At 44.9% G+C, this 12,995-nt stretch overlaps 1 protein-coding gene across 1 annotated transcript; it reads left to right on the top strand.

The window, feature by feature from the left end:
* The first annotated feature begins 988 nt into the window (after nt 1–988).
* RPL7L1 (ribosomal protein L7 like 1) lies at nt 989–8,553 on the top strand. The gene is given in 7 exon segments (NM_001123192.1): nt 989–1,306; nt 1,879–1,987; nt 4,026–4,189; nt 5,421–5,558; nt 6,209–6,318; nt 6,443–6,657; nt 7,356–8,553. Coding segments are annotated over 6 exon segments (744 nt in total). The 5' UTR covers nt 989–1,292; the 3' UTR covers nt 6,652–6,657; nt 7,356–8,553.
* Nucleotides 8,554–12,995: the final 4,442 nt, after the last annotated feature.

Consider the following 12,995-nt stretch of genomic DNA (forward strand, 5'->3'; position numbering starts at 1 on the left):
CTGAGTGAGGCCAGGGATCAAACCCACAACCTCATGGTTTCTAGTCAGATTCTTTCCGCTGTGCCACTACAGGAATTCTTAAAAAATAAACATGCTGAAGGAATTCAGAAAAAGGAGAGACTTCTCAAGATACTTGCTAGTCATGAGTTCTCTTGTGGCTCAGCGGGTTAAGGTCCAGTGTTTCACTGCTGTGGCTCAGGTCACTGCTGTGGCACAGGTTTGATCCCTGACTCAGAAACTTCCACATACAGAGGGGGCCGCCAAAAAACAAAGGAAAGAAAGAGAAAGAAAAGAAAAAGAAAAAGCCCTTCTAGTCAAAATGCACTTGAAGCATCCCCATCACTTTGAATCACGTTTAAAATGCAGAATATTGACTCCCCGCCCCTCCTGAATAAAAACGTGATTTTAACAAGATTTTCATGTGACTCCTATGCACATTAATGCTTGAGACACACTGGTCTGGAGGTTTCCATTAAAGACAAGACGTGAGTTTTTATTTCTTTCTGAAGAGCAGGAGAGAAGGAAACCTATTCCAGGTGGTGAGAGCTATTATGAGGGAGTTCTGAAATCGTAAGTTGCAATTTCTCGTTTTCGGTACAGCAGGAATAATAATTAACACAGTGTTAACTGCTTACTGGACTTTGTTCTAAGCGCTTTATGTGGAGTAGCTCATATAACTTTCCCAAGGCTATTAGGCAAGATTCGCTATTACGTCCACTTTTTGGGTAAGGGAAACGAAGGGATAGAGGGACCCACTTGATCAGGGACCCACTGACGAAGCCAGGCCGAGGGAATCAGAGATGCCTTTGCCAGCACCCTAAGTCGTCCACATACACCTCCACCAACACAGAACCAAAGCTGCAGCCCCAAGCTCTCCGCACCAGGTGAAGGATATCCGGATCCCGCCAGTCGCCTTCCCGGAGAAGCGCAGCCTAGCGAGCAGAAACCGGAAAATCGTCACCTCACTCCCTACCGGAAGTCGGTGGGAAGCGTTTCCTTGTTTGTGACCAGGCTTCCGGCGATATGACAATACAGCTGAAATAAAAAGGGATGGTCTTTGAAGATGACGGGGCTCTAAAAAGCTTCTAAGCGGCGCCCAGGAAGCTTTGAGCCACTTTTGATAGGAATCAGGGTTAGCAAAACTTCAGCAGTTCATTGCTGCTAAGAAGGCGCAGGCTACCCGCTCGCCCTGGGGTGAGCTAGAGTAGACATCTCTATGGTCGAGTGACCATAGAGAGGTTCACTTCCCATGCGTGGGGCAACGCCTGAGCAGTAGCAGCTGCGCTGGAAAAATGGCGGAGGAAGAGTGAGTATCAGGGGCTCTGAGATTCTGGGTGGTGCCTTGAGCATCCGGTGCCATCCTCAGTATTTATTTCTCGGTGGCGGAAAATAAGGATCCTTGTGGATTGAAGAGAGACTTAGAAAAGGCTCCAGATTATCGAAGGAGGAGGGAGGAAGTGTTGGGCTGGGGCGGGCGGAGGGGGCCTCTGTCAGGTTCGGATTACCTACCTCAAGGGGTGAGGAATGAGTTTGAGGCTGCGGGCTGGAGGGTGGGTTTCCCCAGCCTGACTTAAGTATTATCTCTGCAGCTGGGTCCGCACCCGCCCCAACCCCACGGGGCGGAATTTCATCGCTGGTGGTATCTGTAAAAGGCTGTGACAGTAAAAGCTCCATTGACATACGAGGACCAGTGGCTAAGGGGTTCATGGTTCTTGAAAGCTTTTGAGAACTGGAGTCAGAAACGCCAGGTGGCGGGGTGGGAGCGCGGTCCTTAGGAGGTTTTAGACAGTAATGTTTGCGAAGCCCAAGCTAGCGTTTGGAAACGCATTGAAGATTTGTTTCCTAAATACTATCGCTTTTCTCCATTTTCTCTCTCAGGCAAAGAAAAAAGATCCCTTTGGTTCCAGAAAATCTCTTGAAAAAGAGGAAGGCATATCAGGCCCTCAAAGCCACCCAGGCAAAGCAAGCGCTTTTGCAAAAGAAAGAGGTAATAGTGGGGAACCAGGTGGAAGGAATGAGAATTTGTGTTCGGTGAGTTTTATCCAGCACATGTTGAACTAATTTGGTACTGACAGTCGGCTTCCCCCATCAGCTGGATGATACATATTTGCTAAACAAAGCAAGTATGTATCAAATGCTTTCTGCAGGCAAAATACTGGAGTAGAGTTTAAGGAAAAAGCCAGTGGAGAGTGTTCCTTCCGGTTCATACCAAGGGATTCGAGAACATGCTTGTGTACCTAAAAGACAAAAATTTTTTTTTTCTTTTTAGGACGGCAGGTGTGGCACATAGAGGCTCCCAGGCTAGGGTTCAAATTGGAGCTACAGCTGCCGGCCTACACCACAGCCACAGCAACCCCCGATCCCAGCCACATCTGTGACATATACCACAGCTCACCACAACATCGGGTCCTTCACCCGATGAGTGAGGCCAGGGATCAAACCTGTGTCCTCATGGATACTAGTCAGATTCATTTCTGCTGAGCCATGACAGGAACTCCCAAAAACTTAAAAATTTTACTTATTTTTTTCAACCACATATGGAAGTTCCTGGGCCAAGATTCCAGTCTGAGCCACAGCTGTGGCATTGCTGGGTCCTTAACCTGCTGTGCCATATTGGGAACTCTAATTTTTTTTTTTAATGTACCAGGTTTTTTGGTTTGCGTTTTTTGTTTGTTTTGTTTTTCTTTTTAGGACCACATATATGGAGTATGGAAGTTTCCAGGCCAGGGGTCTAATCAGAGCTGCAGCTGCTGGCCTACACCACAGCTACAACAATGCAGAATACTTAACCCACTGAGTGAGGCCAGGGATTGACCCCACAGCCTCATGGATACTGATCAGGTTCTTAACCCGCTGAGCCACAACAGGAACTCTGAAATAGTTTTTGCTATTTGCCAAATGTTTTGGAGAAATACATATTTGGGAGGCATGAGCTTTATGATGCCTTATGTTCCAATAAACATTGACTGACAGTGTGTAAACTAATTGGTTTTTTGCTTATTCAACAAGGACTGTCCCCAGTAGTTCTCAGGTTTTCTCAATTTCACCTTTACTTGAGTATGTTGGTGGTGTTTCCCCTCCCCAACACCCACGCCACAGCAGTGACAACACTGGATCCTTAACCCACAAAACCACCAGAGTGGGTTTTTCCATTATATAATAAAGTCCTAGTTTATAGTACTGGGAACTATATCTAGTCATTTATGATGGAGCATGATGGAGGATAATGTGAGAAAAAGAATGTATGTATGTGTGTGACTGGGTCACTGCTGTACAGTAGAAAATTGACGGAACACTGTAAACCAACTATAATGGAAAAAGTAAAAAATCATTTTAAAAAACGAATGATGCTGGGAAAACTAAAGAAAAGAGAAAAAAAAGGGATGGGAGTTCCGGTATTGACTCAGTGGGTTAAGAACTTGACGTTGGAGTTCCCATTGTGGCGTGGTGGAAACAAATCCCACTAGGAACCATGAGGTTGCAGGTTCGATCCCTGGCCTCATTCGGTGGCTTAAGGATCTGGCATTGCCGTGAGCTGTGGTGTAGGTTGCAGATGCGACTTGGATCCTGTGTGGCTGTGGCACAGGATGGCAGCTGTAGCCCCAATTGGACCCCTAGCCTGGGAACCTCCATATTGCCGCGGAAGCGGCCCTAAAAAGACAAAAAGGAAAAAAAAAAGAACTTGACGTTGTCTCCGTGGGGGTGCAGGGTCAAGCCCTGGCCTTACTCAGTGGGTTAAGGATCCAGGGTTGCCACAAGCTGTGGTGTAGGTCGCAGATGCAGCTCAGATCTGGTATTGCCAAGGCTGTGATGACAGCTGGCAGCTGTAGCTCCCATCTGACCCCTAGTCTGTGGCAGGTTCGCTGTTTTTTTTTAAAAAAAAAAAAAAAAAATAGAGGATGTTTGCTCCCTTTTCCAGAACAGAGGGCAGATAAGCTCTACCGACAGTGACTAATGAATGACTGTTGCAGAAGTAAAGACAATTAGAGACATAAAGTGGTGGTGATGGTCTGTCTTCTCTGTAGCAGAGGAAAGGAAAGGAACTCAAGTTTAAACGACTGGAATGGTTCCTACATGATTCCTGGCGGCAACTACGTGACAGAGTGCGCCTCAGACGACTGGAAGTGAAGCCTCATGGCTTGGAAGTGCCAGATAAACATTCCTTGGCCTTTGTTGTACGCATCGAAAGGTAGGGAACTTGCTGGATCCTGGGAGGCTGAGGCAAACTATTGGTTCAGGCTTTTTGGGGGGTCTTTTTGTTTTTGTTTTTTGATTTTTATTCTTTCCATTATAGCTGGTGTTTACAGTGTTCTGTCAATTTTCTACTGTACAGCAAAGTGACCCAGTTACATATATATATATAATTTTTCTCACATTGTCATGCTCCATCATAAGTGACTAGATATAGTTCTCGGGCAGTACAGCAGGATCTCATTGCTTATCCATTCCAAAGAGTTTGCATCTATTAACCCAGATCCCCACTCCACCCCCACTCCCTCCCTCTCGGTTCAGCTTTTGCCTGTCTTTAGGGAGATGACAAGATAGTAGGCCTGAAGCCACTAATGCAAGTTGTGCTAGAATTCAGGGCTGAAGGAAACAGATTGCTATTTTCAAGATTAGGGAGCCTCACCTTAGGCAAATAGACATGAAGTTACTCTAATTGCTTTGAGGGTTCAGTGCTGGCTGGATGTGGGGTGAGGGCCTCCGTGTGGCGTGCAGTGGTTGAGGGCATTCTGAAGCAGGAGCTTGAGGCTGAGACCTGCAAAGGGTTGGGGGAAGCCTTTCCAGGCATAGATGCAAAAAGTCCTGAAGTGGGGTTATCAAGGTAGCCTCGAGGTACTCAGGGTCGAGTGGATCGAGCATATGCAGTGCTGGGGAGAGTACGGACAGCTTGTTCCACATTCGGTGGTGCCTTACCCGTTCCTACCTGCACCCCCAGCTCTGCCTCCTTCTGTTTCCCTCCCCAGCCAATCAGACCACAAACCTTTGTGTTTTAAATATGTATGCACCTCTAACCACTGCCCATCATCTCTCTCCTGGACTATCGCATCAGCTTTCTAGCTGGGTTTCCCAGACTCTGGTGTCACACTGCTCCTCAGTGATTGTCAGAAACAAATCTGGTCATGTTTCCTCTACTTAAAATCTTCCATAGCTTTTACTGCCACAGGAGCAAGTCCGGCCTCCTTAGCCTGACACACAACCCAGCACAGACACACATTCGGGGACCATCTGTATTCCCATAGCCCCTGAGCCTTTGCTCTGCATCGCATTGACATGATCTGTTTACATAGCTGATAAGCACTCAGCTGAGCTCTGTGAGGCGTGGTCTGCGTCCTGCCCTCCCCCTGGGTGCCCGGTGGTAGCACACATTTCGTGGGTGCTTGCTGATCCAGCCTGACTTGCTCTGTTCTTCATTTCAGGATCAGTGGGGTGAGTTCAGTGGTGCAGAGGACCATTGCAAGACTTCGCCTGAAGAAGATTTTCAGCGGTGTCTTTATGCAGGTCACCCCTCAAACCATAAAAACGCTTCGTATAGTGGAACCTTATGTGACCTGGGGGTGAGTGTGGTTTTTTGGTGTGAGTTCACATTAAGTTTTATTTGAAAATGTTGAGAACATTAGGATGCACAGGGTACTGTTCTCCAAGGCTTATTTTGCTGTGTTGAGGGAGCATTTTGTTGTGAGCAGTCATCAGGAATCAGCTGCCAGCCTTAAGAATCTTGAGATGTGGGGTGGGCAGAGCGGGGCTGTCAGTGCCGCTGATGATGGTCGGAATGGGCCGTGGCAGGGCTTGGTCATCCACAGGCTAAGGCTGAGTAAGCCAAGTAGAGGAGAGATTAATTCTTAGAATCTCAAAGCAGAGTTAGGCTAATACTCCTTCCAACATTAAAATCCAAAAAGGTCTTGGGTTTAATTTCAAACTCTTGAATAGGGACACCTAAGACCAGAGTCTTAGACTATAAGCCAGGATTTTACTTTTGCCTGGGAATTATCTTTGCCTGGTGAGCGTTTGTATCTGTAAATTTTAACTTCTAGTTACGTAGTTTTTCATCTCCTTCAGGTGTATTCTCCAGCATCCCAGCTGCAGTGCGTTGCAGGACACTTCCTGGGAAGGGGGGGGTTGGGAGACTCCTTAGCTGGGTTGCAGGACTGTGGCCAGTACATGCGGGGGGTGGAGGGCTAAGGTTGTGCTTTATTCTGCCTCACAGATTTCCAAATCTGAAGTCTGTTCGGGAACTCATCTTAAAACGGGGACAAGCCAAGGTCAAGAACAAAATCATTCCTCTGACAGACAACACAGTGATTGAGGAGCATCTGGGTGAGTGAGCATCCTCGGGGTCAGTTAGAGCAGAACCTGCCTGAGTGCCCAGCTCAGGCCTCTAAGACCCTCGTGTGTGCTGGGGAGACGTTGAAGAAAGGAATCTGAACCTTATGTTTCTTAGGGAAGTTTGGTGTCATTTGCTTGGAAGACCTCATTCATGAAATTGCCTTCCCTGGGAAGAATTTTCAGGCGATCTCAGGGTTCTTGCGCCCTTTTCAACTCTCAGTGGCCCGTCATGCTACCAAGAATAGAGTGGGCTTCCTCAAGGAAGTGGGCTCTCCTGGCTACCGTGGTGAACGCATCAATCAGCTCATCCGGCAATTGAACTAAACCCAGGTGAGGTGAGGTGGGGCCGCGCACTGCCCGTGGGCTGACTTTTATGGGCCTGGCCTTGCCCCTTAATAGGCTTTCTGCATTTAAAAGTGTATGGAAATAATGTTGAGGTAGGGAGGGTGGTATTCCCAAGTCTAATGGATGGAGATGGGCTTGGAATGGAACCCTGAATGCCTGGTTAGGACATGGGGCTGGTGTACCGAGTTACAGGATAGAAAGCAGAGTAACCAAAACAGCTTCTGTGTTGCCATGGTCAGTTAGTTGGAGATAGGGAGACAATATTAAAAACTAATTGCAAAAGGATCTGAAGGTTTAAATTACCGCTTTCGTTGAAGGCTTTTTTTTTTTTTTTTTTTTTTTTTTTTTTAAGGGCCACACCTGCAGCACATGGAAGTTCCCAGGCTGGGGGATGAAGTGGAGCTGCAGTTGCCGGGCAGCCTTATAGCCACAGCCACACCAGATCTGAGCTGCGCCTGCAACCTACACCACCATTCGTGGCAACACCAGATCCTTACTTAACCCACTGAGTGAGGCCAGGGATTGAATCTGCGTCCTCATGGATACAAGTCAGGTTACACTGACCCACAACAGGACCTCCAGAGGACTCTTGATTCTCTTTGAATTCCTTTTTATTGTTACTATGCTTAGGTCCCCAAGTTGCAGTAAATTTGTGTTAATAAAGTTGTGTTTTTCTTCCTCAGAATACCTGAAAGCACAGTGCATTGGAAGCATGTGTTTTTGTCTTATGGAATTATCACCCAGTATCTTCAAGGAAGATTATTTTCTGCTGTAGCTTCAGAAGCTGGAGTGGAAGAGTCAGAGAAAGATGATGTTCACGGCAGGCACTTTTCATCCCACCCACAGTGCCATGGAAAAGTTCCTGTGTATTTTCTGCAGTGACCGCCATCTACCTCTGAAAAACAGCAAAGGACTCATTCCATGGAGAAGGTAGTCCTGTTTTGTCACATCTTCTAGGAAAACCCAAGCATGAATACAAGACAGCAGTGGCATACTTGAACCTGCGGGCTCCTCGGGTCTTGCTTTGGAAAGAACTTGAAATACAATTAGAAAGAAGCACACAAAAATAATGCTCCATTGTCTCTGCTGTGAGTCTGTCTTCTAACTTCTGTGACAGATTGATGTGCTGTCACTTTGCTGGGTCTAGGTGTATCTGGTAGCTTCCTTACTTTTTCCTGCAACTAGTTTAGTGCTTTTTTTTCCTCTAGCTCAGGATTTTAACCCATGAGAAGGAAAGGACTCTTTCCCTAGGAAAACATGAACACACTACAGTTTTTTCTTGGAAGTTTAGGATGGTTGTAGACCTGTCTCAGGGACTGAGGCACCTTATGTGAAGAAGTCCTGTTCTACCAGTTTGGTTACCCAGGCTCTGACCTAGCTGGTCTCTGGTTCTGTGACGTATAGAAGACCAAAGCTTACCAAGGTGGCTCTTGCTCTTCAACCCAAATGAGTTGTTTCCCATTAAGAACACAGTAATACTGAGTTCCCGTTGTGGTGCAGTGGTTAACGAATCTGACTAAGGACCGTGAGGTTGCGGGTTCGATCCCTGGCCTTGCTCAGTGGGTTAAGGATCTGGTGTTGCCGTGAGCTGTGGTGTAGGTCGCAGACGTGGCTGGGATCCCATGTTGCTGTGGCTGTGGTGTAGGCGGGTGGCTACAGCTCCGATTAGACCCCTAGCCTGGGAACCTCCATATGCCGCAGGTTTGGCCCTAGAAAAGACAAAAACAAACAAACAAAAACACAGTAATAGAGAGCTAAGCCCCTGTACTGTCTGTGACTCGGGGAAATGCCTGCTCTTTATTTCTCCTGGGCTGCAAGATGGAATTTTCTTATTTCCATGATGGTCAGTCCTCTTTAAACCCAAATCAGGAAAAAGTAAACCATTTTCTTGGTTTGGCATGGATGAAATTAACAGTATTTGATCTTTAGGCCCCAGGCAAGCTACTGAATTGGATCCTTCCCTGATATATTCTAGATTTCAGAAATAACTGCCAACAACAACAACAAAAAAGACAAAAAGACAAAAAAAAAAAAAAAAAAAAAAAAAAAAAAAAAAAAAGGAGTTCCTGTCGTGGCGCAGTGGTTAACGAATCCGACTAGGAACCATGAGGTTGCGGGTTCGGTCCCTGCCCCGGCTCAGTGGGTTAACGATCTGGCGTTGCCGTGAGCTGTGGTGTAGGTTGCAGACGCGGCCCGGATCCCGCGTTGCTGTGGCTCTGGCGTAGGCCGGTGGCTCCAGCTCCGATTCAACCCCTAGCCTGGGAACCTCCATATGCCGCGGGAGCGGCCCAAGAAATAGCAACAACAACAACAACAAAAAAGACAAAAAGACAAAAAAAAAAAAAAAAAAAAAAAAAAAAAAAAAAAAAAAGAAATAACTGCCCTAGATTTCAGAAATACTGCCCTCTACTGACTACAGGTAATTTTATAGACTAACACTGGGGCTCTTGGAGATGTTAGACCTAAAAGGGGAGAGAGGTCCTCATCCTGCTTGTATTTGTCATCAGTGTCCACCCCTAAGTGGGCCTTCCCTCTCCTGTCACTCACCAGTTGCCTCAGTTTGCCATCTGAGCAATTGGTGAGGGTGTGCCAAGCCCAGCTCAAGAGCTGAAAACATGCTTAACCATCTGTGCCCTGTTCCCGTAAGATCAGCTCTGCTGCAGTTTTGGCTCATGGGGCCCTCCAGCATAACTATGAGATTGAGTTGGCGGTATTAGCTATGCCTTAAAATGTGCCAGATTATGAGGCAGTTAGTTTTTCATCAGCACAACTTAATCAGTCAGTCTAAGAATTGGAAATTTTTATCCCAACTGAATTTGAGGGTTAAACCCAGGAAGAGCATCTCAGAAAGCTCTGAGAGCTGTTCCACCCACTAAAAGTCAAGACAGTTATATAAGCAATTGAGACAGAGGGCTCTACCTCATATGACATATTATTGACTATTTACATAAAACCGATCTGAGTGTCTTGTGATTCCTTATCAAGAAAGAATGTTACCTTTGAGTTGTCTTAGGAGAATGTTCAGCAGCTTCTGCCGACAGGGAAGGTTTGGTTGATGCATAATGCACAGATACAATGTACAGCGAGGGAAGAGAGGAGGCCAAAGGGCAGAGACAATTTTAAGTTTTGCTTGTCTTGCCAAAAAATAATGTATTTGATTTCATAATTTCTCCCTATTGATCATTGATAGAAAGCATTAAATGATCAAGTATTTGGTTCCTCCAAACTAGGGTGGCTGCTTGCCTGACTCTGTCCATCAAGGTCTCCTGATGCTGGGTCCTTATAACCCGGTTCTTTCTATGAGGGACTAGGTTGTCCAATAAGGAACTAAGCCAATTTTTCTCAAATGTGCATTGTGTTTGTCCATTTATGTACATAGAAAACTATAGATGTGATCTGTAGTTTCAACATAATTCAGACATCATTTTCTTAGTGCAGGCAAGTTCCACCCAGCATGAAAGATGAGCTACTTAGCACTTTATAAGTTCCTCAAACGGTAGTTTAAATTGGTAGTAGGAGTAACAATGTCACTGGCAAAGATTTAAGCCAAAATCCTGAACCAAACTGGGAAGAGGATTGTTCAGAGCAGGAATTAGACTTCACAGGTCATAAGATGAGTGAACAAATATTGTGGCCAGATAGTTATACCATTGGAAAACTGATAGAAACAAGCATGCCCACAGTCAAGGCAGATTGCCAGATTGGCAAGAGCTGTTTCCAGGGCTGCCTTTGTGGGAACTTGAGCCCAAGGGAAACCAGTTGTGTATCTCCCCAGCCAACTTGAGGAGAGCCCAAGGTCATAAACTTCTTCCATAAACCCACTGGGTCCTGTTAGGAGCCACCCAGTATTCAGCCTCTAATATAAGGGACTGTTTATGGGCAGAAAAGACAAAATTTCTAAGGCCCATCCAATTAGAGCCTTGTAGAGGAGCAATCCACAAGGCAACCTGGCAGTGCTGGACATAAGTAATTGGCCACAAACCCAAGAGTTGAGTTGCTTTTTTAAACTTGTGTATGATTGAGCCCAAGACATACATTTGGTTCATAAGTAAAACTGAGCAGTGGTCAAAATAATCATTATACAAGCCTGGTCTGGGTCACCTGTCTACTTCAGAAATCATCTCCTCCTCCTGGTCTGGTGGTGCTGGTCTTAGTCAAAGTTGAGTGTCAAAAACAAGAGTTTCAGGTCATTCGGGGGTGCCTGATAATTGTCCCTTCCAGCATGGCTACAAGGAGTCCTTTATCTGATGTCTTTTTTCAGTATGAATAATCTTGGCTGCAGGTCATGGTGAATTCAATCTTCAAAGTTACATTACTGTGATAAACTTAAAAAACAAGGATGTCATTTTAACTAAACTTTACAAAGATCTCTCTGGAAAGTGAGTCCTAGCCAGTAAATACAGACTTCAACCAAACTAGAATTTTAACATTCACCGAAACAATTTTTCTAAAATTACCCTCATTTCTACCAAATACCTGGTTGACCACATAGGTGTAATTGACAAGATTTTTTAAAAGTCAAGGTTAAAGACTGATTACAATGCAATTGGAAAGAAACTTCATTATTGCTGGGACATACACTATAATTATGACTGATAGCATTTATCAGGACATACCAAGATTTTAGGAGTTCCATATAATTTCTAGAATATATACATTTTTAGTTTTAGGGCTGCACCCGTGGAATATGGAAGTTCCCAGGCTAGGGGTTCATTCAGAGCTGCAGCGCCGGCCTACACCACAGCCACAGCACTGAGGATCTGAGCCACATCTGCAACCTACACCACAGCTCACGGCAATGCCGGATTCTTAACCCACTGAGTGAGGCTAGGGATCTATCCCAAAACCTCATGGTCGCTAGTTGGATTCATTTCTGCTTGCCACAGAGGAAACTCCCTAGAATACATATATTAATTTTTACACATATGACATAACCTAAGTTTTGTCACCACTTATTTAATAACGTTTCCCACTTAACATGCCAGGTAAGTCTAAGTAGTTTACTCTTCTGAGAAAACAAATATTTTGAGGTGTTCCAGGAATCCTTTGGGAAACCTCAAAGTTAGCTAGAGATTAAAACTTCATTTAGAATTTTATGTTTGGGAAAGAAAGTGCATCAAAAATGCCAGAAAGTTGAGAGTTCCCATTGTGGTTCAGTGGGTTACGAACCTGACTAGTATCCATGCCTCACTCAGTGGGTTAAGGATTGGCATTGCCGCAAGCTGCAGCTTAGGTCAGGATGCAGCTCAGATCTGGTGTTGCTGTGGCTGTGGTGTAGGCCAGCATCTGCAATTCCAATTCAACCCCTAACCTGGGAATTTCCATATGCCCCAGGTGTGGCCCTAAAAAGACAAAAAAAAAAAAAATTTACCTGGAAACTCTAGTAGTCACTTACCTCTATTTTGTTTACTTAAAAGTTTTGTATTTTTCCCACTGACAAACTTTGTAACAGGAATATGGTCTTACTTAATTTATACTAAACCTAGGTACAGTAAAAGTTATTATACAATGTTGAAGTTTCTGTTGTGGTGCCGCAGAAACGAATCCGACTAGGAACCATGAAGTCGTGGGTTTGATCCCTGGCCTCGCTCAGTGGGTTAAGGATCCGGCATTGCTGTGAGCTGTGGTGTAGATCACAGACACGGCTCGGGTTTTGTGTTGCTATGGCTGTGTCGTAGGCTCCACTTAGACTCATAGCCTAGGAACCTCCATATGCCACAGGTGCGGCCCTAAAAAAAGTGTTGTACTCAATGTTGATGACTAAAGACCTGTCTATATGAGTCAAACCAATAAGCTTAAGCTAACTTTAATATCAGATATAAATTCAATACTGATTTCCCAGATCACATCAAGCCAAAATTCATTCTGGTTAGTTTCTTTTACATTTCTGAATCTTTATATAAAGCATTTGATTCCTTTAACCAAATTAAGTAGAGCTTCTTACAAATTTATTTTGGCAATCCCACACATCTACAATGCCTATAGATAAGTACGGAGACTTCACAGTTCCCATTCTAAAAATTCAACCATGAATCAGACACAACAACGTAAAAAACTCATCAGTTACAAAGCAGTTGGATTTATAATGGGTTTCTGGCAGATGGAACAAATCAAGATCATCTGTTGAGATGGCTAAACCCTTTTTACTAATATTTATGGAAAAGGTAAAGGTTTCTATTTGTCTCTGAGAAGTCAAGTTCCCTGTTAGCTACTGCCTTTCCCGAATTTGCATTTTAAGAAGGTGGCAGAGAAGACCAGATAGAACATTTGTATCTCAAAGGCATAGAAGGAGAAAGACAAGTTCCTCTGAGGCCAGAAAAAAA

This window comes from Sus scrofa, chromosome 7 (genome assembly GCF_054392235.1).
Source record: "Sus scrofa isolate SSC_HxYL_T2T_F1_AM1 chromosome 7, Sscrofa_HxYL_maternal_Yorkshire_Landrace_v2.0, whole genome shotgun sequence".
NCBI lineage: Eukaryota > Metazoa > Chordata > Mammalia > Artiodactyla > Suidae > Sus > Sus scrofa.